A 21,260-nucleotide genomic window follows, 5' to 3' on the forward strand; every position below is an offset into this window, starting at 1 on the left:
TCTGCTTAATGACGCATGAAGCGGAAGATCGAGTGGCGTGAATTGAAATTTTGATAAATCACGCACATGACTTTCGGAAAAATGGCTTTCTTATCTAAATCCCGCCCCGGGGGAGGTTGTACGGTGTGGTGCGGTTATTGTCCAGGCACGCACGCACACTCGCTCACTTCCTGTCCTTCGCTCACACACACACATCAACTCACAAGATACACCCTCTCTCCGTCTCTCCCTGTCGAGTCATCAAAATAAATTGGAATCTTTGGATGACATGGAACTTACCAGCAACCGGGCGTCTCCATCGACTCAACCACGTGGTTCGCTGCAGCTGCTCGGGGCGGATGAAAATTTTATCATCCCTCAGCTAGACAATTTAAGCTCGCTTTGTACAGCTTTGTATGACAATCGTTCGCTGTCATGCAAGATATGATAAACATTCATAAACAACATGCACGTTCCTTCACCGGCTCGACCGGACGAATGTGACGGAGCGTTGCAAACGACAACGAGATAAACCTTTCTCCCTCAGCTTGATGAGATGCTGTGTTTGCATGTGTGTGGAAATTCCAGTTTTTGCCACTGCCACATGTTACAGCTCCGACAGCGTGTGTTCCAATGTACCGTTTTACCTTTTTATTATTGAGCGGGAAACTCTAACCGCCCGGGCTCCGGTTTTCCCCCGAAAAAGGCACTCTAACTGATGACCACAGCATGACGCACGTGTAGCCGACCCCCTTAAATGTGCACCCTGCACTCCCGAACTGCAACGATTATACCATTTCCCAAAAGTGTTTATACGATGGTCCGAGCGGAACGGATAGATGGATTACAAATGACTCGGATAAACTCACCACACACACACACACACACACACAGAAACTCATCCTCCGGAGTGGACGATTCCATCTCGATTCCACTGGCCGGGCGAAGATCAAGGGAGTGGGTGTTGTTGCATACATAATAACCGGCACCGGGGCGTCAGTGTAACAAAAATGCAATAGAAAGGAGCAGTTGCAATGCTAGCTCGAAGCTCGCAAAAATAGTACCCCTACACAAGTGCACAACAGCATCGAGGATAATGCACCCGATGGAGTTGCATTGCTGCATGCTGGACGAGAGAGAGAGAGAGAGAGTTAGTGCGAGGTAATGCGAGGCGGAATGTACATTGCCATTCCCGAGCAGACTCTGACCCACTCCGTTTTTAACCTTTTTGGTATGCGTACGGGACGACCGTTGGTCCCCTGCAAGACGGCAACGTCCCGTGCAGCTTTACCATCCGTGCCAGTAGGTGGATCTCGTGAAGCGCACTGCAACATAGGATGCGAAAAGGAATGGAAAAATGCACCCACTGCCAGTGGAAAGCTTCGCCAGCACGCTAAAAATAGCTGCCGCCCTCCCCATTTTACCCGTCATCCGTCCAGTTTTATGCATGATTCAATCTGTGGAATCTCTGAAAGCCAGAGATGACGGAAAGGCCCAGTATATTTATTAGAATGTTTATTTTATGTGCAATGTTCGCTTCATGAATCTAAACGAGCATAACCAAATCACAATCACGCTATCCGATACCAGCTTTACCAAAAAAAACGCACGAAACCTGTTGAACCTGTGTGTTGATGGACGCAATTCTAACGGTACCCCTGCCCCATTTTACACTTTTATTTATTTTTGCTTTCACCGTGGCACCACCGACGAATTTTACAACATCGGACAAGGCAGCGGTGGGCGAATGGTTCGAGGTTAGGTGTGCTAACCTCTCACACACACACCTAGCGTGTGTTGCTTTTCGTAATTGGCTCAACTAGGACAAATGATTTGTTGTGGCGAACGGGGGGCGAACGTTTATGGTTTATTGCAATGGCGGGTTTTCTAGCAGCCGGTCGCTCGTCCGAACACGAACAGGGCAAGCTCTGTATGCAAATAGAGCGTGACCGGTGGAACCAGATGATGATGGTCCATTACGACCATCGTAAAACGATGTGAGAGCTCTAAAGATTTCTACCATGAACTAAAGGCGCCTTTTGTCTTGACGGGTGACCATATGGTTTGCGCACACATTCATTATGCGCATTGACAGTTAAATTAAATGGTTGTGGCGATTATGATTCCTAAATGAAGGTGTTGAAGAGTGATGTGTTTATTTTTATGAGTGTTACCACGGGATGGATGGATAGTTTATAGGCTATTAAAAGGCGCGAAGACTATTGGGGATGGTTTAATAACTCTCTCAGGAATGTGTAGTGTCTTCTATCTCTTGTAACATTTTTCATTCATTTCCACTAAAATCTTGAAAGGTATTTCCTTGCCGTTTTCAGCCACCTTGACTTGTTTTATCCATAGCTGGAGAGTCAGAGGTCTACTATGTACATAAGGCAATTCTCGCGGGCAAAAAAACGCCATCACTCCATATCAGCTACTCTGTCCATGTGAACGATCTAAAAAAAAACTTGATGAGTAGGGTCTCCTGGAACCTGGCGAGTTTAATACGCTGCACGATGTTGAGATCACCGTACAGCTCGTAGAATTCGTGGTACGGGGTCAAAAATCCATCTGAGCATTTCCTTCTCGAACGCGGCTGACAGGGTTTCATAAATTTTGAACAGAGGCCATGTCTCAGACCGTATTTCAGAACTGAGACTCACAAAGCATCGATTGACAATCCCATACCTCAGTAATAATTTGATGAATTTCCTGTTTAGCAGCATCGTTGTTTATCAGTTTGGCTTCTATTCCAAGTGTCTTGTTGATCTTGATCCTACGGATGGATCAACAGCTGAGCTAGCTGCCACTCTAATCGTTTAACAATTCATCAACATATTGAGCCAATCGCTATAGAATGAACAACTGCTGGCTAGCAAAATGCTGGTGACCAACAGCAGGTCACCTTTAGATTGAAGTTATCCTAGAGTGTTACTATCCTCCTAGAGTGTTAAGAAGGTTCTATACAGATATACAGAGTATATCTTTTAGATTTTGCATGGATCACCTGTGAGTATTCCAGTCAAATGTAAAATATTATTCCAAAAACAATCATTACTCTATTGTGCTCATGATCAAACATAGCCAAATTGCTTTAAGGACTATGAAGCCTTAACTAAAGTCTGAATTACGTCTGTACACAAAAATCGTCCAACTGAGTGCTCGAGGGTGGAAGGGGGCGAGAATTGTTTTTCATAGTTTAGACTAAGTATCAATATACAATACCCATATAAAAACTGAAAGGCTTCAGGGTGGTAATCCGAGAAATCTCCCAGATAACAGAGGTTTTTGTCTGCTGTAGGTCAAATAAATCATTTTATTCACCTTACGCATCGCCAAGCCTCCAAGCTTACTACAAATTTAAACCCAACATTAAAGACAAAGATTCAAAAGCTCGTCGCAGCATTTCTATCTTCCTTGATTTGCTTTTACCTGTAGTTGGGCGGTCCGGTGGCCGAGGCGATAGCGGCGCCGGTCTCCACACGGCAGGGCCGGAGTTCAAATCCCATCCAGACCGCCTCCCCGAATGTAGGGCTGACTACTTTACTACGGGTAAAATTAAGTCACAGAAAGTCAGAAATGGCAGGCCGAGACCTCTCGAGGTTGTAGTGCCCAAGAAGAAGAAGAAGTTGGATAGTTAATCCAGCATTTGGAGATACGGTCAGCACGAGATTGGGCGATATGCATTCTTGTCTTTTGAAGACCAGCGTCACTAAAGGTCTTCTGCCTCTAGAATAAATATACCAAAATTAAAAGTTATTAAAACAATATCAAACCATATTCTAGCAAGTCCTTCGATAAATACTGAACGATTCACATTGCTTCATCGTGAAAATTGAGTCAATTAATGCACCACAACATTCCAACATGATTGATGAACAATTATTAGAGTAATTTATATTGATCACTTTATGCTTCATGCAAAACACGCCGTTAAACGCTGCTGCCGGTTGAATTATTCTTTCCATTTGTTTAAAAGCTTGCACCGCCGTACCATTTCCCTACTCCACTTCGTTGCATACAATTATGCACAAATTATGCACTTCTCACCCGGACAGAGTGAAAGAGAGAGAAAGAAAATAGAAGAACAACATCGCTAACGCTAGCAACTCCCTTATCCCAAGCCCAAAACACACACACATACACACTGCACACGAATAATGCATCATCATCCCGATGAAATATGGAACACAATTCTTCTTGTGTTTCATGTTAAATAACCACAGCCGGCAACAACACCGACCACGTCTCCGAGTGTTGTTTTTCATATTCTAATGTAGCAAACGGAATGAGTTTCGTGTCTTCTTGCGCTCTCTCTCTCCCTCTATCTCTCTCTTGGCCGATGGTTGGAACATCGTCGAATTTGTTTGCAAATAAACTGCATGATCATTCTGCCGCCCGGCTAGATCGGCGGCGGCCCTCACCCAAACCCATCCCATCCGCCGAGAAGAAATGTGAAACTTTTATGGCATAATTCTTCAAACCGGGCACAGCGAGCAAACGACGGGAACCCGGGCGAACCTTGGTGAGGCGAGGTTAAGCAAACCGACACCCAACAGACAAAAAAGGCGAAAGAAACGACAGGCTGCTCAGAATTGCGAAATAACATTGCCATGTTCTTGGAGGTGTGTTTTTCCAGCCCCAAGCTTTCTCACCACCCTGTGCCGAATGGGGGTTGCGGTAGGATCGGTCCCTTACACATGCACACATGCTTTGCCGTTGACTTCTTGAAGGAATCGACCGCAGAGCGTTCATGTACCCGGGCAGTACCCAGGGTAGCATGTTTTGCCGGATGGTGAAATGAAAATGTTTTTCCCCCTTTTCTCTCATGCTGCTGCTCCAGCACGGCACTGCCAGCAGTAGTTCATCGGGGCCTTGGATGAAAATTATTTCACTGGGTCTGGTGCAATCAAAACGAAATTGATCTGTCATATTCGTCTTTGCGTCTTCCACTCACACACACACACCCTCTGCTGCCTCTTTTAATATGCCCGAACATGGCTTCTAGGAAGGCTGTGTCGTTTTGGTGCTGTTTCTTTTATTTTCATCCTCTAGCTTATGGTCGCTATTAGGTGATACTCATTTTGCCCCGGAATAGGCCTGTCAAATGTGTTATTTCTGGCGTCGGTACTCTTGCAAATTGGAAAGCTGTGTTTCATTATGTTTACGCACTGTTTTGTCACCGCAGGGGGCGAACTTTGGGAGCCGACATTTTTGGAGCAGAAATTTGAGATAGTTTTGATTGGAGAATCCTGAACATCATTTCGGGATAACTTTCCTTGTACCATTGTGTATACAGGGTTGAGGATTGCTGTTGAGCCACATGTTTAAGCTTTGAAGTTGAACTCTGAAGGCATATTTTAATAACTTATTATATAACTTCTCATAATATTGTTGCTAACAGAAAAATAAAATCATTTGTCTCTAAATATCCAACACCAACTAATGAGTTGTTATCATGATGAAGGCTTCTTTATTCGCTAAAGCTCTGCCAGTCCATATCACCAGAGATAGTTGGCTTGTTGAAGGAAATTTTGCTTCTTATTTTTCTTTTTGACCTGCCCAGAATAAAGCACGTCTACCCCCGAGACATGGCCAGGTCGTCAATCCTTTTCTACTTAACTTGATGCAGAGCTGCGTTCCTTCAATAACGGCGGCATCCGATCTTCAACACACTCAACAAGCTTTACACCTCGTACCGAACGGGTCACTATTGCGCACCTTCCTGGTGGAGCATGAGTCCACCACCCTCATCACATGTACCAACCGCCGTATTGCTTAGCCGATGGCCGCCAAACAGCTCAGCTCATGGTTCATTCCCTTTTTATATCAACAAAGTCCATGACACATTGCTGGTGAGTGTTCTCCGCCAGCATAGTCCAAGACTCGTGCCCGTAGAGGACTTCCGTCCGTATCAGTGTGCAATATATCGGCGTATTTCGTGCGTTGTAGGAGGTTTCTGGATCTCAGGAGTTTATAGAGCCCGTAGCAGGCACGATTACCCTGAGTTATGCGCCTTTCAAATCGAAGATCGAATCGAAATCGAAGTAACGATCGCATCAACAATGCAAAACTCCTCTATCGCCTCAAGATCTTCGCCGTAAACTGATACTCTGCTTCCGAGACGGGCTCCATCTCAGTCAAAGCCGGGTTTACGCCTTGCACACCCTCGCCGAAGATCTCCGTCCGATTATGTCGATGTCATCCACTGCTTGCATAGCGATCACGAATTGAACCAAAACGTTTAAACGGAGAACTTGCCATAATTTAGGCTTCTTTTATGGTAAAGCGGACTAGGAAAGTAGGGAAGAAACATCCGGTCACTCTACCGGTGAACGCGACGTGTTTTGAAACTCCCTCTCTGTTTCAAAACAGAGGACGTGTTTTGAAACTCCCTCTCTCTCACCACCGCTTTAACGCCTCCGCGACCACAAACCCAAGAAGTTTGAAAGATTGGGTAGAATTTGAAGCCCGTACAGGGTATCTTTCAGAGCGATGTTGACGAGGAATAAAATAGGAAAATAGGAGATCCTGGTCTCAGTCCCCGATGAAATTTGAACTATTCCGACTGTATGTTCGACACTCTCACCTTGCCACGTGCCAGCTTTCAAGGATAGCTGTACTGCTGCAAGTTGTTCCATCGTTTGGTGCAATATATGGCAATGAATTATCAACGACAAAATGTCAAAATCGGTATCTTAATACAATGTTGATAAATTAATTCAAAGTGATGCATTTCATGTTTAGTGTGTCTAACTCTCATTTTAAAGGCAATTTGTTGATGAAAAACAGTATCGTATTGCCAGAATAAGGACTGGAAACGAGACGTTCCAATGTTCAACGTTGAAGCGGCGCCCGTTATTACCATAAAAGGACCGGTTTCAGCCCTTTTCGGACAATCTTACCATGCGTGGGTCCGGCTAATGACTACAAAATCAAGTCGAGGAAGCGAGTTACGGAAGAGCAAGACCTGTCGAGATTACACAAAATGAAGAACATAAGTTTTTAAACTAAAAACTGCTCTACTTTAGTTTTCATTGCCAATATTCAAACCATTTCTGCAAGACTTTCAGTCACAATATCTTTACTTAAATAATTGTATTTTACAGCAAAACGGTCAGGCCGTACTGTATGACTTTTTTTTGCAGATCCGTTATGGTCGTTTCTATAAACAAATATACCTCTGTATCAGCCATAAACCAAATAAATATCGCCTTAAATTTCATCAGCTGGCAGAATTTGCTTCCCCTCCTTGGCATCGAATATTGAATAAGCGAATCAAACAAAAGTGCAAAAGTCTGGGCATCCTGCTTACGTCCCATTCATTGCCTCACATCACATTCCTGCTTCATGCTCCTTTTGGTAGAAGGAAATCGCACAAATCAAGAAAACAAAATGATTTGAATATTAAAACAAGTTAGCTGTGTTGAAAGTTGGTTGCTCGTACTTGTTCGCTTTCTTTACCTCAAACATCACCAAGCAGCATCAGAGCAAGAAAGGAGCAAAGAAGTACGGGCAATCATCACAAAACTCGCCCACAAGCACCAGGGTGAAAAAGAAAACTTTGTCCGAGTAAGTTTCCTCCGTTCGATCATTCAAACCGCGACTCTACCGATCGGGAACATGTCGAATGGGATGTGTGGCCGGAACGGGCCAACAACCATACCCGAACCTAGTTACGAGCGAACAAACCAACTGCACTATCATCAGGTCGATACGGCGGATAAAATATGCACATGCTTTGCTCTACACCATACCAACCGTACGATTCGAGCACAAAACTCACAGCTATGGATTTCCGTTTTTCCAACTTTATAATTTGATTACAGATGAAACGGGAAGCGAGCGTGTGTGGTTTTTGGAAAAATAAATCAATAAATACTCATATGCCGCAAGACATGAATTTATAAACTTTTCAAACTTTTATTTTGGCTGTTTATTTTATGTTCATTTTTCGTTGCCAGAGGTATTTCTCCTCATCGAAATCATAATAATAATTCAACATAAACAGACCTTATTCCATGTTTACTGCTCCCAACTACCCTAGTTGTATGATTACGCATGACTATGCTGTACTTGTTTTGTCTTGTCGATCGGGGAAATACTTGCAAATATTCCACACGTGAATCATTCCACCACTTGCTCCGTTCCATATACGCTCTATGCATAAACGCGCTCCGAACGGTAAGGTTATCACGCGAACTGAACCTGACCCGCGATAAGTACGTAGGTCCAAAGTAAGTATAATACCGTCCCGTCGATCTACACACGTTAGTCGAACCAGAGCAGCAGCTTCGTCAAGATGTTTCGGGCACTTACCGTAATACCGTGTGCGTTAGTGATTCTTTTGGTGATCTTCGAACAAGTGTCGTGTCACGGACGCCATCATCATGGACGCCACGGACATCATCATCATCATCATCGCCGGGACCATCCACACCATCCCCCGATGTCTCTAAGCATGGCCATCTACGATCCGAAAGGCATCGAGCTGTCTACACGCAGACCGAACAGTACAGCGCAATACTTTGCGGTCGAAATGTTTGTCAACAATCCGAACGGTACCACTCCAGACGTTTCTCACAACACGTCGGAGGTGGTGTACGGCAAGTACATTGTGCGCGACACGGAGGCCATCATTAGACCGGGCGATGTTCTTAACATAACGGCCTACATGGGCTTTTCCGACGGAGCAGTTCTGAAGCATACCACCAAATTTTACGTTTTCCGTAAGTATTCCCAGTGAGCAACGGGGATCCTCGAGTTCAGTTTAAGCCATCTACTGCTTTTTGCCACCATTAACACAGGATCTATGATAAGAAACAACTGTACGTGTGGGAGTGCCACAACCCCAAGGGAATCACCACCGATTCAAACGATTCCTCCCTGGGCACGCACAACAACAACAACCGTCTCACCGTCTCAATCAACGAGTCGAACTTCCTACACACGCCGACCAACAGCACCACGAACGACCACTTCCACTCCGACCATGCCTACATCGAGCGAAAATCAGGATCTGTCCACTGGTGGATACTCCGACGAGCTCGACTGTGAAATCGATCCCACCACCAACCTTTGCTTCGACAATTCGTTCATAGACGTTCGAACCTTTAGTGACCGAGTACGTGGACAGCCGGAAAAACTTGTGCAAACCGATCCGAGCCGAGGACCGAAGGTACGCACCAATTATCTCATCATGGAACCGTACCCAAGATTACCGGAACATTTCCGGAACGATCCGTCGATCGATCTGACAGCGTATGTGCGTAGATTTTTAACCGATGTGCTGAACCTGAAGCAGCTGGCGGACACAAATTTGGTATCTGGTCGACCGGCCGGCAACGCGATCGTGTTCGAAATGGATACGCTGATCGATAAGCTGCAGGTGCTTTATCACGCGAAACAGAAAGGTCTAACGACTGTGCAGGATTACGACGCGTTACACTGAAAAGGAACTTAATATTTTACGATTTTATCTCTTTCTTTCCTTCAATTCAAAGTGTGAAGGCCGATTGAAACATAGCCGTAATAAATGCTATAAGTATTGCTCAACTAAACTTGACTTTGAGTGGAATCTTCATCTTCAGTGAATGGTAATTAAACTTGTCGTAACAGTAGCAATGTAGCAATAGGGACAGGCCATTTTTAATGAATAAAAGGGATAGCAACAACATTATTCGAAATTTTTCTAAAAATATGATGAACGAAAGCGCAATAGCGAAAAGAATTCAAAAATTTGGTAAAATAAAGCTGATGCTTCTGAAAAGTCCTTTTTTGATTGACTTATCCTACCCCATGAGTAGATGCACGTCTCACAGTCTCTCTTCATAGGGCCCGGTGGCAGAGTTTTGTTCATTCGAATGATGTCTCTACTTAGGTCTGTCTATTTCGCATTGGGCTCGCCTCTCCAGCCTATAGGCATGTCGACTCTAAAATATGTGCCTGAGGCCTCAGATACCACGAAATTGGTCATAATTGCATGATCTTGCGTAGAGTACGAACCTCATTGCTAAACGCAGTCCAGGGCTTTGGAAAGTACATGGATAGACCCTCGCTGTGATCAAGACCTCCGAAAAGGATATCGGAGTACTTAGAGGATGAGTGGAGTTGTGTTAATCTAATTATAATTTAGTATTCCATGTACTTTTATTTCCAATTTCTGCCTTCATGGGTCATAATGAACTAAACTTTTTGTGTTTAAATTAGAGTATAGAAACCAAAAAGAAAAAAAGGTCCGCCTCAGAGCGGAGCTACAGCGGAACATCAGAAAGGAACATAGGAGTTAAAATCAAAGTAAGAGTAAAAGTTATTAAGTCACCTGAAAACGTGAGAGAATCGGTTCATTGTTACATTAAACAGTATGGCAAGATATAGTCACAGGATCGCTAGGACGATGGGATCATGAAGGAAAAGACAGATGAAAGCAGATCTTGGAGCATCGGTAGACACAAGCTACAGGCCATCATCAAAGCAAGTCTAAGCCACATAAAGTATTGGGCTTAACATATGAAGATCAAGCTAAAATCATTCATAAGACGGCTACGGTGTTGAACCAAAGATGCGTTTATGGGCAACTCGAGTGAAATATTTTTGAATACTCTCAAACCTAGCGGAGCCCTCGATAGTTGTTCCAAACGACGACTCAGCCATACTCCAAGATAGAGCCCACAAGACTGCTCAATTGCACTGTACTTATTGTACAATGTACTCAAACAATGTCTTGTCCCTATTTTAATATCACATTTCCTTGAGTTCGGATTTCTTGTGCATTGGTCCATAACTTACTAGTAACCATTAGTGGTTTTTGTTTCAACTTCTAAAACATATGCATGGAGGCGCCTGCTACTCCCAGGCCACATGCCTCATAAGGTTCATGACCATTGCTTCTTCTTCTTACGTGGCTCTCGAGAGGTCTAGGCCTTCCATTTCAGACTTTTTTTGGCTCGATTTTACCCGTAACTGAATAGTCAGGCCTGCGTACGGCGGAGCGGTCTGGATGGGCCACCGAACCACCCCAACCATTTGTTTTTCGATATGCTGTCAATCGGTAGCCTTACAGTTGCGTCAATAGAAACACGAAAAAGGAAAATTAATCTATCACGTATTCAGGTATTAAAAATTAAATAAAACTCCATTGTTGGTGAGATGAAAACAAATGACGAGTTTTTCCAGTCTAATCTTGGTATCGTTCCCACGAATATAAAAAAAGCCATCATAATGAGGAAAAACGATGCCAGAGTCGGCTGGTCTGCCTGTTACCCCTTACCTTCACCATGCAACGTGATGGCGTAAAACAATACATTAATTTATTTCCACCAAATACCTGTTGTTAGAAAGCATGCCGGTAATTTCCTTTTCGCTGCTTCCGCGAATCACTAGCACTAACGAACACCATTACCCTGCTGATCATAATAATCTTCATTACACCCATCATCATGCAGAGCCCCGAGCACACGTATGGTGGTTGCACTAACCCGGAAAATAGTACCTCGCAGATATACATTACATACCCGGAGAAACCTCTCCCCGTACGTCCCTTTGCTACCATAACGCTCAACTAAATGTTGTACCATCGCTATATTGTTCCGTCTAACAGTAGTTGCTTTGGATGTTATTTCCCTTTTTTGCCCTTATTGTTCACTCTCACATAAGCACGCAAAAAAAACAGCATGCACAAGAATCCCTTTGCATCCTTCTTAACCTAATAAAAAGACTCCATTATTACACGTGGCGCCATGTCCGGGAAAATTAGCCGTTACACCGGGAAGAGCACAACACAGGCAACAACAAAAAAACAAGGGCACACCCCTTACAAGCCCCGAAGTATGAAAAAATAAGCATGGTGGCGCAGTGGTTCTCTAAAGCCACCATCATCATCACATGCAACCGAAATTGGCGAGACCCGCTTCGGTTCCTGCCTTTCGGGTGCAAATGGGTTTGAAGAATAAAGAAGGAAAATTGGGTGATTTTGGGTAAGAATATGCGGCACGGCACGGGTCCTTCAGCGGGTGTGCATGAGAGATAGCACACACACACACACTCACACGTATATGTAAAGGCTTTCTCGGTGGTAAATGGGATGGCAGTCTTTTAATCATTCATGAAATCATAATCATAACGCCTGATCCCTTTTCCATTTTTTGCTGGTGTGTGCTTTTGGCCTTTACTGCTCCCGCTGCTTGATGCACGCTTCGTTACTCGCTTACATCGCTAAACATCGCGTCTACCACCACCATCACCACCGTCCACCGTGACCCTGGCAGAGGAATTTTTCATCATTTTCTCCAACCATCGACGAACGAAAAAAGCCCAGCAAAAAAAATCACGCGCTTTTGTTGGTCGCTTTTCGCTTGTGCCTTTCGAGGCAAGTCGCTTCTGCCATACTTACTTACTCTTCTCTTTTCTTGCTTCATTTTCTACCCCACTTTTCCTGGCTTTTCCGGCTACGCTTTTTCCCCATTATCAAACACGACACCAATGTGTTGGCCATAAGGTCGCTGCACTTCTTTTCCAACGATTGCGCCAGCGAGCGGCGAATGTACAACACATCACTTCGGCTTTTACGCATGTTTTTCTCGTCTCGCCCCCCTTTTCCACCATCTCGTGGCGCATCGCCCCACACTGATACGGACCCGGTGCGTTTCATTTTGGGAGGTGTCATAATTTTTTTTTTCCTTCAAGTCAAGCACTTTTTTGCTCGCGCCTGTACGCCCTCTACGTCACCCCATTTTTGGTTAGTCATTTGCGTTTTTATCTCACACGCACGCATATTCTCAACAAAAAAGGAAAAACACCCACAACGAGTGCGCGTATTTTTCCCTTTTCAGCCTTCTGGCGCACTTTACGCCATTCTAATGCGGGACTAATAAATCATTTTCCATGCGCTTCTTCTTCTTCGCTTGCTTGCCCTGCCTTCTCGGTGTAGGCACCTTACAGGCTCAAAAGGAAATGGTGAGCAAAATCCGAAACACACCCCGAGCGCTTCCGATTGAGTGGTGGAGGAGGAGGAGAGTGAGAGCAGGCAGCCAGCGGGGAACGGATGTTCAAAACGTTTTTAGAAAACTTCATCAAAACGCTATGCGACGACCGCCAGTTCTGTCTCGCTCCTTTCGCGTAGGCTTTCCGCAAGGCGAGAAATATGGCTTTTTCTGGCAGCTGCCAGGGCTTAGGATATTCGGTTTTGAAAATACCTTTCAACTTTACACGGAGCAGCAGCAGCAGCAAAAAGGCTAATATCTCATAACCATTACCATCATCATCGTCGTCGTCGGCGGTGGCGACGGCGGCGTGATCAACAACAACGAATTGTTTGGCTGCTCGTCATTATCCCAGTCAAGAGTGCTCGGCTATGTGGCTCGAGCCAAAAGAAGAAAGCAAGATCGGTGAACTGTTAAATGACACCAATTTTACGATCAAACATAGCGACCGGGTAATATGGGTTGGAAGCAGAAATGGTAGTTTGCCATTGCACGCAAAAAATTTTAGAGTATCATACAGTTTTGAGCTTTCACATGAAGAAGGCGCCACTGGAGCTTAGTAGCTATTCAAACGGTAATCACATTTTTTGTTGCCTATTTATCATATATCAATCAGACTGCAAGGCCCACACGAAATTCGCTTTAACATTTACGCTTCATCACTTGTGTAAAGAAAAGACTCTGTTATTACTCTGTAGCGTCTGTCCAACACGCTGTGATAATAAGCTTTGCGCGAGACCGGAGCGTCCTGGCGGATGCATACAGGAACACAGATAAAAACAACGTTTTGGTAATCGATGGTATCATTGACGAGATTAACCTGATGAATGCGAGCCTGGCATGCTGTATATTGTCAAGAATTGACATCCCGAGAAACAACCAAGTGATGTTATAGTCCATAAGACAATGCCAACCACGAAGAACGAAGCACGTTGCCCGACGTTAGTTGGATTTGATTCGCACCAAAGATCTCGTTGAAGAAGGCCATCACGCTATGCACGTATATTCAAAAATAGATCGAAACCAGCAGTTCAACGTATTAGTACATAGAAACGCATATATTACTAACCAGTCCTAATAATTGACTTGATCATGCAACGACATAGTCAAGTTTTTTTTAAATTATTCCTCAAATACGGCCTGGCTGTATTCCTATGATCAAGCTGTGCTGTATTTGTATGATCAAGATTCCTATGATCAAGCACAGCGGATCACGGACCTCAGATGCCATTCGGGTGATGAGGCCCAAAAATTTGTTGGCCCGCTCGAGGACTGAGTTGATATGTGGCTCAAAAGACAGTTTGTCATCGAGCCACACACCAAGGTCTTCTACCAGAGTGAATCGTGGGAGTGGTGAACCATGGAGCTGATAGCTATATAGCTGCTTCTTTTGAGAGCTACCAAACGAGATTAAACAGATTTTTTTTACCACACAAAGGATGAGCCCGTTAGGGGAACACCAATCGGTAAATGCATCAGCGTAGCTGCAATGGAAGTCTTGAGACGAGGACACAGGAAGATAGAACTTAACATCGTCGGCATACAGCAGACATCTTTTTGGGAGGGAGCGACCTGATGCAGTCCGAGATGAAAATGGTCCTGATAGTTTTAGTCTCTCGAGATTTGCGCAAAGAATAGCACTGTACACAGTGACGAAACCTGTCGAAATAAATAGGTTCAAAACTTAGCTGTAGTACTTTGAGTCAGCTAAATGCATTCAGTTGGTGCTCGGTTCTAGTGATAAATGCTGTATGAAAATTCATTTAGGTAGAAAAGTAGAATAATCAGAAAAAAACAGCTTTTCAGTTGGTCATAGTTTGATTCACCTTCGCCAATACAATAAAAAACCAAGTTTAATACTAAATTTTACTAAGAAATAATTAGATTAGAAGAATCATAGCTGCCTAACGTATTGCCTATATTCAGGCGATTGGCACTCGTTTATTTTATCGATCAAAATATTTGGATTTTCAGATGTTCTCTGCTATTCGTTGCTGGTTTAATATAATTCGTTCTATGGCAAGTTTCTATTCATTAAAAACCAATTTATATAGAAGAATGTATAATGAAAATATTTTGTATAATAACGAATGCCAACGGTTAAGTATTTAGGCATTCATCGAGTTAAAGGTAGCATAGTACTGTAAACATTTTATTTATAGTAATTTCGAGGATTTGCTAAACCTATACTAGAATTCCCCCATTACTCACTAGACTATCAAACACCACATCTAAAACGCTTACAAAACCCCATCATAGTCCACTATTACCCCACTGAACCTCATAAGTTCCAGCATTTTTAGCTTCTCGATGGTGGAACGCACCTGGAACGCAATCCCATCCACATGATCTTCCACCTCGACGACCAATTCCGATGGTCGTCCATTCGTCCAACCACTGCCACCGGCATCCAGCGTGCGCCATTTCGCTCTCAACAGCAACAGATCGAGATAGGTGCGCACGTACTCGAGCAAATCGGCCTGCTCGTTGCGTGGTTCCGCTCGCAGTACGAGCCAGTTAGAGATCGCCTCACAGACAGCGCTCCGATTGCTCAGTGCGCGCAGTATCATCCGCTCGAGAAGGTCCACCTCAGTCATCGGTGCATCTCGAAGAAGTACGGGACGCTCTCGTCCTGGGCAGGCGCACCGATCGTTCGGTTTGATAAGCTCCTCTAGCACAGCAAAACACATCGCGAGAGGTAAAGTTTGAGATTAGAAATCAAAACGACACGCTTTAACACACTCCCTGTAGTACAAACCTCGTACAAACATTCGCCTTGCCGGGTGTCGCTTCGTGGTGGTCCCGTTGAAAGTGATGATGGAGTACTGAAGAACATCCCCAAAGCGAGCCACTAAGTTGGGATCTTCTAGCATAAACTTCCCATCCACCGGATCGGTAGCGTTTTGGCACAGGGCACAGTCGAGAGCCTCCGTACGGCCACCGTAGTACTTCACGTACAGCTCCACACCCAGCAGCTCAGTGTCCGGATTGTACGCTGTCCACAGGCGAATGCCTTTCGGTGCGAGGACTTCGATATAAATCTTGCCTACCTTGTGGCCCCACTGCTGTTCGTCCGAATCGTCGCCTCGGAACCAATCCAGCAAACCGGCATTGGACCAGCGAAAAACCATCACCATTAAAACCAGCGCACGAAGAAGGTAACGCGCCATTATTTGAGCGTTCGGTTCCTTATCGGTTCTGGTAGCAATTTTACAAACGCAGCACTTTGTGAGTCAAAATGCCTCCACAAACAAACTCACTGTACTGCAGCCCGCCGAGTGTTTTATGCGCACGAAGTGTTCTTGTTCTCCTTTTCCAGCTAGCTTATCGCTAGCTACGTCAGGGGTGAGTCCTCAGGTTCACTTCTCGTTCACCAGCTCTCTTCATCTCGCTTCTCGTTGATGCGCCGCTGTCGCAAAGATGCTGTCGTCCCATCAATTAACAGCAATCGCCATCGAAGTTAGAATAAATTAATTAAGAAGCAAGTTGTTACCAATTTCTTGCACCGGTCACGTTGCGTAGCATCGTTTCTTTTAAAAGTGAAAACTACACCCCTCCAGACCGCTCACCCGTCCCCCTTGCTGCGACAAACTTATCGGAATGTTTTCCCGGAACTCTTCGCTCGTTTTTCCTTCGCAACCATTAGCACATCCCATTTGCCACTGGCAGCGTGTCTTGCTGCAGAAAGTAATTAAGCAAACAATAATTTATTTCGCCAGCACAATTCATCTCCCGTGCGTTCTGTTTCCTCCATCGCGCCCGAAACCCTTCCTCAACCCCCCCATGTTTTCCGGCTCCATTCCCTTCGCCCTCAATGCAGCGTTCGGCTGAAGACTGCGGTAGCTTAAAAATTCATTATCGCACGGGATTTTTCCCGCTTCCGGTTTGGAAAGCCCATCCCAGTGATACTGTGCTCTCGAGAGTCACGAGAGGGTTTCCGGTAGCGAGATGGGTGCGAAAACTCCCCACCGACGGGGAGGTGGATGGCCATTTCGCTATACGGACCCGATGATTGGTTGCGGGTGCGGAATTTAAAAGTAATTACGCCAGAAAAACTCCAAACCATTAAAATTATTTTAATGGCGTGCTCGCGCTTTTAATCGAATTCAATTATTTCATTATAAGATGGTGCGGTGGCTTGGAAATGTTTCTCCGACGTGCTCCGACACGGTGTGAAGGTGTTAATAGAGAAGACCGACGTCATACTGACTGGCACTGGGCCATCGTTACCTCGGGGGCAACCTTCACTCGGTTACCAAGAATCCAGAAAAGCTTATTGGCTTTGTTGAAAAATATTAAAAACAATGTTTCGAGGCATAAGTATGAACCTACGTTAGTCGGGGCATTGAGATGTTATTTTATTCTTGTAAGGACATTTTTCGACTCATCTACCCTATTCTATTCAGGCCAAGCAATGATATCATACAGCGTGACCACTTCACAAAGCTTTGGTTCCGCGGGTGCTACCAACTTCAAACAATTTAAACAGCAAATGCTTCTCCACAATACAACACTACCCGGAAGCGGATCGACGTTCAACAATCGCGAACTTACATGGTGGTTACTACACCGGTGTCCTCTCGCGTACCCGCTCGCATACGCATGCTTCCCGGTTCTCAACTGCAAATGTATCACGATTTTCCGCTGAATGCATCAACACCGTACACGTGGAAAAGTTTGGCGCGTGTTACGCGCTGCTTCGCCCTTTTGATAACGAAGCCCAACAATGACCCGAACAAATGTTGCTGCCAAAACTTCCCCCAAAGTTTCCCTACCATTGTTTTCACGGTCTATTGTGCTTTGTTTCGCTTTGATGTGTATGTGTGTGTGTGTGTGTGTGTGTGTGTGTGTGGGACTGCCATATTATACAGGAACCAGAGTTCGTGGCGCGTTGGGGATTGTTCAAAAAGCTTCAATTACGGTTCTGATAGCGTTGTTAGCTGGTGTAGTCGTGTATTATGCCGCGAATTGGTTGAAAGTTTAGAAAATAGATCAACGCGTACTCGCACGAAAGACCTCTTAGCTGTGATACTTGAAATCTTAAAAGAGGCGAATGAAGTCTCAAACACCCAAAGCCTCTATAAATAAACGAAAAAAAAACTTGAAATCTCAACTGTGTATTCACTATTTTGTTATTAAATATTGTAAAACATGGATTTTTCTCCACTTTTTATATTTTAAGAAAGAAATGTTCCTTTACTAGAGATTTGTGTACTCCAAATTCAAAATAAATAGTAACTTTGCGGTTAAAACTAATTTTGTGTCGATAAAACCACTGTTGCACGTGATAAGAAATTCAAATTTTCGAAAACCACAATTTCGAAATAAAGCTCCGGCTTCGAACATCGTGCCACCATAATAGAACGTGCTCGCTCTATCCGTATCTATTCATCTCGCTCTTGCACGCTGTGCAAATTTGACAGTTCCGAACACAACAAACAGAATAACCAGCCAGAACGGAATTTCTTCACAGAACATTACAACCAGAACTGCATAAAGAATCGATAAGAAAATTATCGAATATGAACTCACGCGGTGTGAGTTGGCTGTAGAATGCACTTGCACGGTGCATCATGCTCAGGCTAGGCTAGCTTCATTCAAAAGCCGCTTCGTAGTGGTGGTGTGTTAGTGCACGCGCTTACCTGCTTTGTTTACGAAACACGCCGCTGCTGCCAGCTGTTGGCCATTTAAGGAGCCAAATCCAGCGAAAAGTGTACCACGATGGATGGGTAGGTGGTCTAGACGGGGCGTCGTATCTGCACCGAATCTAATGTAGCGATCTTGTTCACAGTATGTGCTTCGATTACGATCACTACTTCGCGGAGGAAACGTTCATCATCGATGATTTCGGGGAGATTTGTGAAGATGTGGTCCGTATAGCTAGTGCCAACACGCAGTACCTTTGCAAGGATTTCGATGCGGAGCTACGACGGGAAAGTCCTCCGCCGGGAAGTTTTATTGCTTCCAATCGATGCTTCGAAAAGGAGGTGCCATCGCTGTTCTCCGAGATGGAGTACCTAACCGAGGTGTCTCCCGGGACGGACGTCATTCTGTCGGAAACGAACGCGATAACGATTGCGGTTAATCCAACCGAATTCTCCGGCAAACGTTCACAACGGTGCGCTGCCGAAGCACCGAAGGAAACAGCGGAAAAGGAATTGCAAAGTTTTGCAACGCATTCTGCTTTGCCCTCCGTCGAAAGCCTCGCAGCAGGCCCACAACCACCAGTACAAACTAACGCCAATGTTACTGCACCCTTAGAGTATCAGCGTATCCTCAATAATTACATACAAAAGGGCCGTCGAAAGCTGGAAGCTAGTTCCTACTCCAAGATGAAAGCTTCCTTTCCGGCGAGAGAACGATCGAAAGCACCCGCATGTTCTACCTCAACGATCGCAACGGTAACGACGCAACCGTCCACGGGATCGGGTGGCCAGTTTAAGCTGTGCCCCAGCACTTCCGTCACTGCCATTAATCTTCCGCTAGCGAAGTGTAACACCGCATTCGACAAACCTTCTTCCTTTAGCGACAGTAAACGTACGGTAGCATTCATCCGATCATCATCATCGTCCACCGGCCCCACGCTTCACCAAAGTACGCAGCCGAACCGACCGAGCGCGGCGGCGGGTTTGCTCAAAACGGCACGATTGCATCATTGCAGGGATTGTAGTTCCTCGTTCGCTTCCGGCGAGCTGCTACGCAAGCACAGTTGCATTATCGCCGAACAGTACCAGTGTCCTTTGTGCTTGCGCGAGTTTAAGAAACGCAAAACACTTGACCACCACATGAAATCTCACGAGAAGGTGTTTTCCACCGATGAGGATTTACGGAGGGGAGCCAGGCAGTAGGTGCATTGTTGGCATTGTTTTGCGCTCGTTTATTCTGCCCAGTTTGATAGCTAGAGTTGAGTTTCGGTTTTTAAAGTGTTTTATCTGTAACGTCCGCGCATTGGGTTTAGTCGTTTTAAAAATTGCCAGTTAAGATGCTTGCTTCTTTTTTTTTTTTTTTTTTTGAAAACACATAGTGTTAGTTGAAACGAATGCAATAAACCGTTTTACACCGATTAGCCGCATCTAGTCAGACTCCTGCAACACTGAATCGAAATCAATCACGTCCAGATACCCTTGGCCCAGCTCCAGCACTTTAAATTTGTCAATCAGCGTGTACATTCGGAAACCAACCCCGTTGTGGGCTAGGTACGTTGTGACCACGCTGTTAACCAGCGGCCTCAGTGCTTCAACATTCCAAAGCCGTGACTTCACGTATAGCTCCGGATCAGCTACCAGCTTTGCGGCATTCTCCAACGGGAAGAACAAATACTCTGAGGCTTGCGATCCGATGCAATGTTTTATCTTTTGCTCGAGGATTTCCTTCAGATGTGCAATCTCCTCGTGCGTTTGCCGTTGATCGCTGGCGAGACATTGAGAGAAGCAATAATTGTTCTTGGGTCGATAGAACAGATGATCTGAAACGATTGAAATTTTTATTTCAACCATCAATTTCTTTCCGGTGCCACATCACATCAGAGCTCACCTGTGACCAGGATCCGTCGAAAATTGCTGTGCGATAGAGTTTGCTTGTGTAAAATCGAAAAACGGTAGCGAATAGTATCTCCCAGTTCTACCACCATGTCAGCGTCATGAATGAGAAATTTACCGTCCACAAGCGAGGTTGTGTTAATCAGCAACTCTCTGTCCCATAACGGTTCCCGGTGGCTGTGATTGCTCCGACCGACGTATAGCTCCAATCCGAACATCTCAATCAGCGGACTATCCCTGGTCCAGATCATGATGCCGGAGGGCTCTCTTATCTGTATGTGCACCGCGAACTGCTTCATAAATACCAAATATTCAGGAAGATGCGCTTCTTCCTGAGCTTTTAAAGTGCCGAACAATGTCCAGCACGTAATAAGTGCTTGAATTAATCGCCTTTTGGATAGCGCCATGAGGACTCGGACTGAATCTGATCAACAGAAAACGAATCGTATTCGCTCTTTTATGACTATAAGAATCAGCAGCACGTTGTGATTGTGAATAAGACTCGAATTACACTGATTTATGAGAGCTCTCACTGCAACATAGCACCGAGTCTTGTTTATTTTCGCCCGTTATCACCAATTCATAATCAAAGAGAAGCATTATCGCATGTTAACGGACGCCAGACATACAGTGGGTAGTATTTAATTGCATTAACCAATTTATACCGTTAATAGAAGCAATAACTTAACCGGGCATGCCCGGGATATGGCAAATAACGAGGATGAAATGCCTTATTAATTTTCTTTAATTGTTTTTTGGGTGAAAT

The 21,260-nt window shown here is 44.8% G+C and overlaps 4 protein-coding genes and 1 long non-coding RNA gene across 5 annotated transcripts; 3 read left to right on the forward strand and 2 right to left on the reverse strand.

Moving 5' to 3' along the window:
* Positions 1–8,232: 8,232 nt before the first annotated feature.
* LOC118513245 lies at positions 8,233–9,713 on the forward strand. Its single transcript, XM_036058804.1, has 2 exons — positions 8,233–8,705; positions 8,784–9,713. The coding sequence occupies exons 1-2, from the start codon at positions 8,279–8,281 to the stop codon at positions 9,425–9,427; spliced, it is 1,071 nt and encodes a 356-aa protein (XP_035914697.1). The 5' UTR covers positions 8,233–8,278; the 3' UTR covers positions 9,428–9,713.
* Positions 9,714–15,087: 5,374 nt separating this feature from the next.
* LOC118513247 lies at positions 15,088–16,263 on the reverse strand. The gene is made up of 2 exons (XM_036058805.1): positions 15,715–16,263; positions 15,088–15,627 (listed from the first exon to the last, which is right to left on the reverse strand). Exons 1-2 carry the CDS (start codon positions 16,124–16,126, stop codon positions 15,197–15,199), a joined length of 843 nt encoding a protein of 280 aa, XP_035914698.1. The 5' UTR covers positions 16,127–16,263; the 3' UTR covers positions 15,088–15,196.
* LOC118513248 lies at positions 15,378–18,044 on the forward strand. The gene is made up of 3 exons (XR_004906434.1): positions 15,378–15,654; positions 15,708–16,993; positions 17,082–18,044. It is a non-coding gene; the product is annotated as an uncharacterized LOC118513248 (long non-coding RNA).
* Positions 18,045–18,361: 317 nt separating this feature from the next.
* On the forward strand, positions 18,362–20,019 carry LOC118513250. The gene is made up of 2 exons (XM_036058811.1): positions 18,362–18,685; positions 18,748–20,019. The coding sequence occupies exons 1-2, from the start codon at positions 18,678–18,680 to the stop codon at positions 19,802–19,804; spliced, it is 1,065 nt and encodes a 354-aa protein (XP_035914704.1). The 5' UTR covers positions 18,362–18,677; the 3' UTR covers positions 19,805–20,019.
* Positions 19,808–21,216, reverse strand: LOC118513253. Its single transcript, XM_036058815.1, has 2 exons — positions 20,490–21,216; positions 19,808–20,421 (listed from the first exon to the last, which is right to left on the reverse strand). Exons 1-2 carry the CDS (start codon positions 20,899–20,901, stop codon positions 20,030–20,032), a joined length of 804 nt encoding a protein of 267 aa, XP_035914708.1. The 5' UTR covers positions 20,902–21,216; the 3' UTR covers positions 19,808–20,029.
* Between the last annotated feature and the right edge of the window lie 44 nt (positions 21,217–21,260).

Source organism: Anopheles stephensi, chromosome 3 (assembly GCF_013141755.1).
Source record: "Anopheles stephensi strain Indian chromosome 3, UCI_ANSTEP_V1.0, whole genome shotgun sequence".
NCBI classification, from domain to species: Eukaryota; Metazoa; Arthropoda; class Insecta; order Diptera; family Culicidae; genus Anopheles; species Anopheles stephensi.

What these genes read in the sequence shown, in the direction of transcription:
- LOC118513245 (XM_036058804.1), top strand. Translation starts at nt 8,279, where the DNA reads ATGTTTCGGGCACTTACCGTAATACCGTGTGCGTTAGTGATTCTTTTG. An exon ending in CACCAAATTTTACGTTTTCC is followed by an intron (nt 8,706 to 8,783) that starts GTAAGTATTCCC and finishes CCATTAACACAG; the next exon opens with GATCTATGATAAGAAACAAC.
- LOC118513247 (XM_036058805.1), bottom strand. Translation starts at nt 16,126, where the DNA reads ATGGCGCGTTACCTTCTTCGTGCGCTGGTTTTAATGGTGATGGTTTTT. An exon ending in AAGGCGAATGTTTGTACGAG is followed by an intron (nt 15,628 to 15,714) that starts GTTTGTACTACA and finishes TTGCTGTGCTAG; the next exon opens with AGGAGCTTATCAAACCGAAC.
- LOC118513253 (XM_036058815.1), bottom strand. Translation starts at nt 20,901, where the DNA reads ATGGCGCTATCCAAAAGGCGATTAATTCAAGCACTTATTACGTGCTGG. An exon ending in TCGACGGATCCTGGTCACAG is followed by an intron (nt 20,422 to 20,489) that starts GTGAGCTCTGAT and finishes CAATCGTTTCAG; the next exon opens with ATCATCTGTTCTATCGACCC.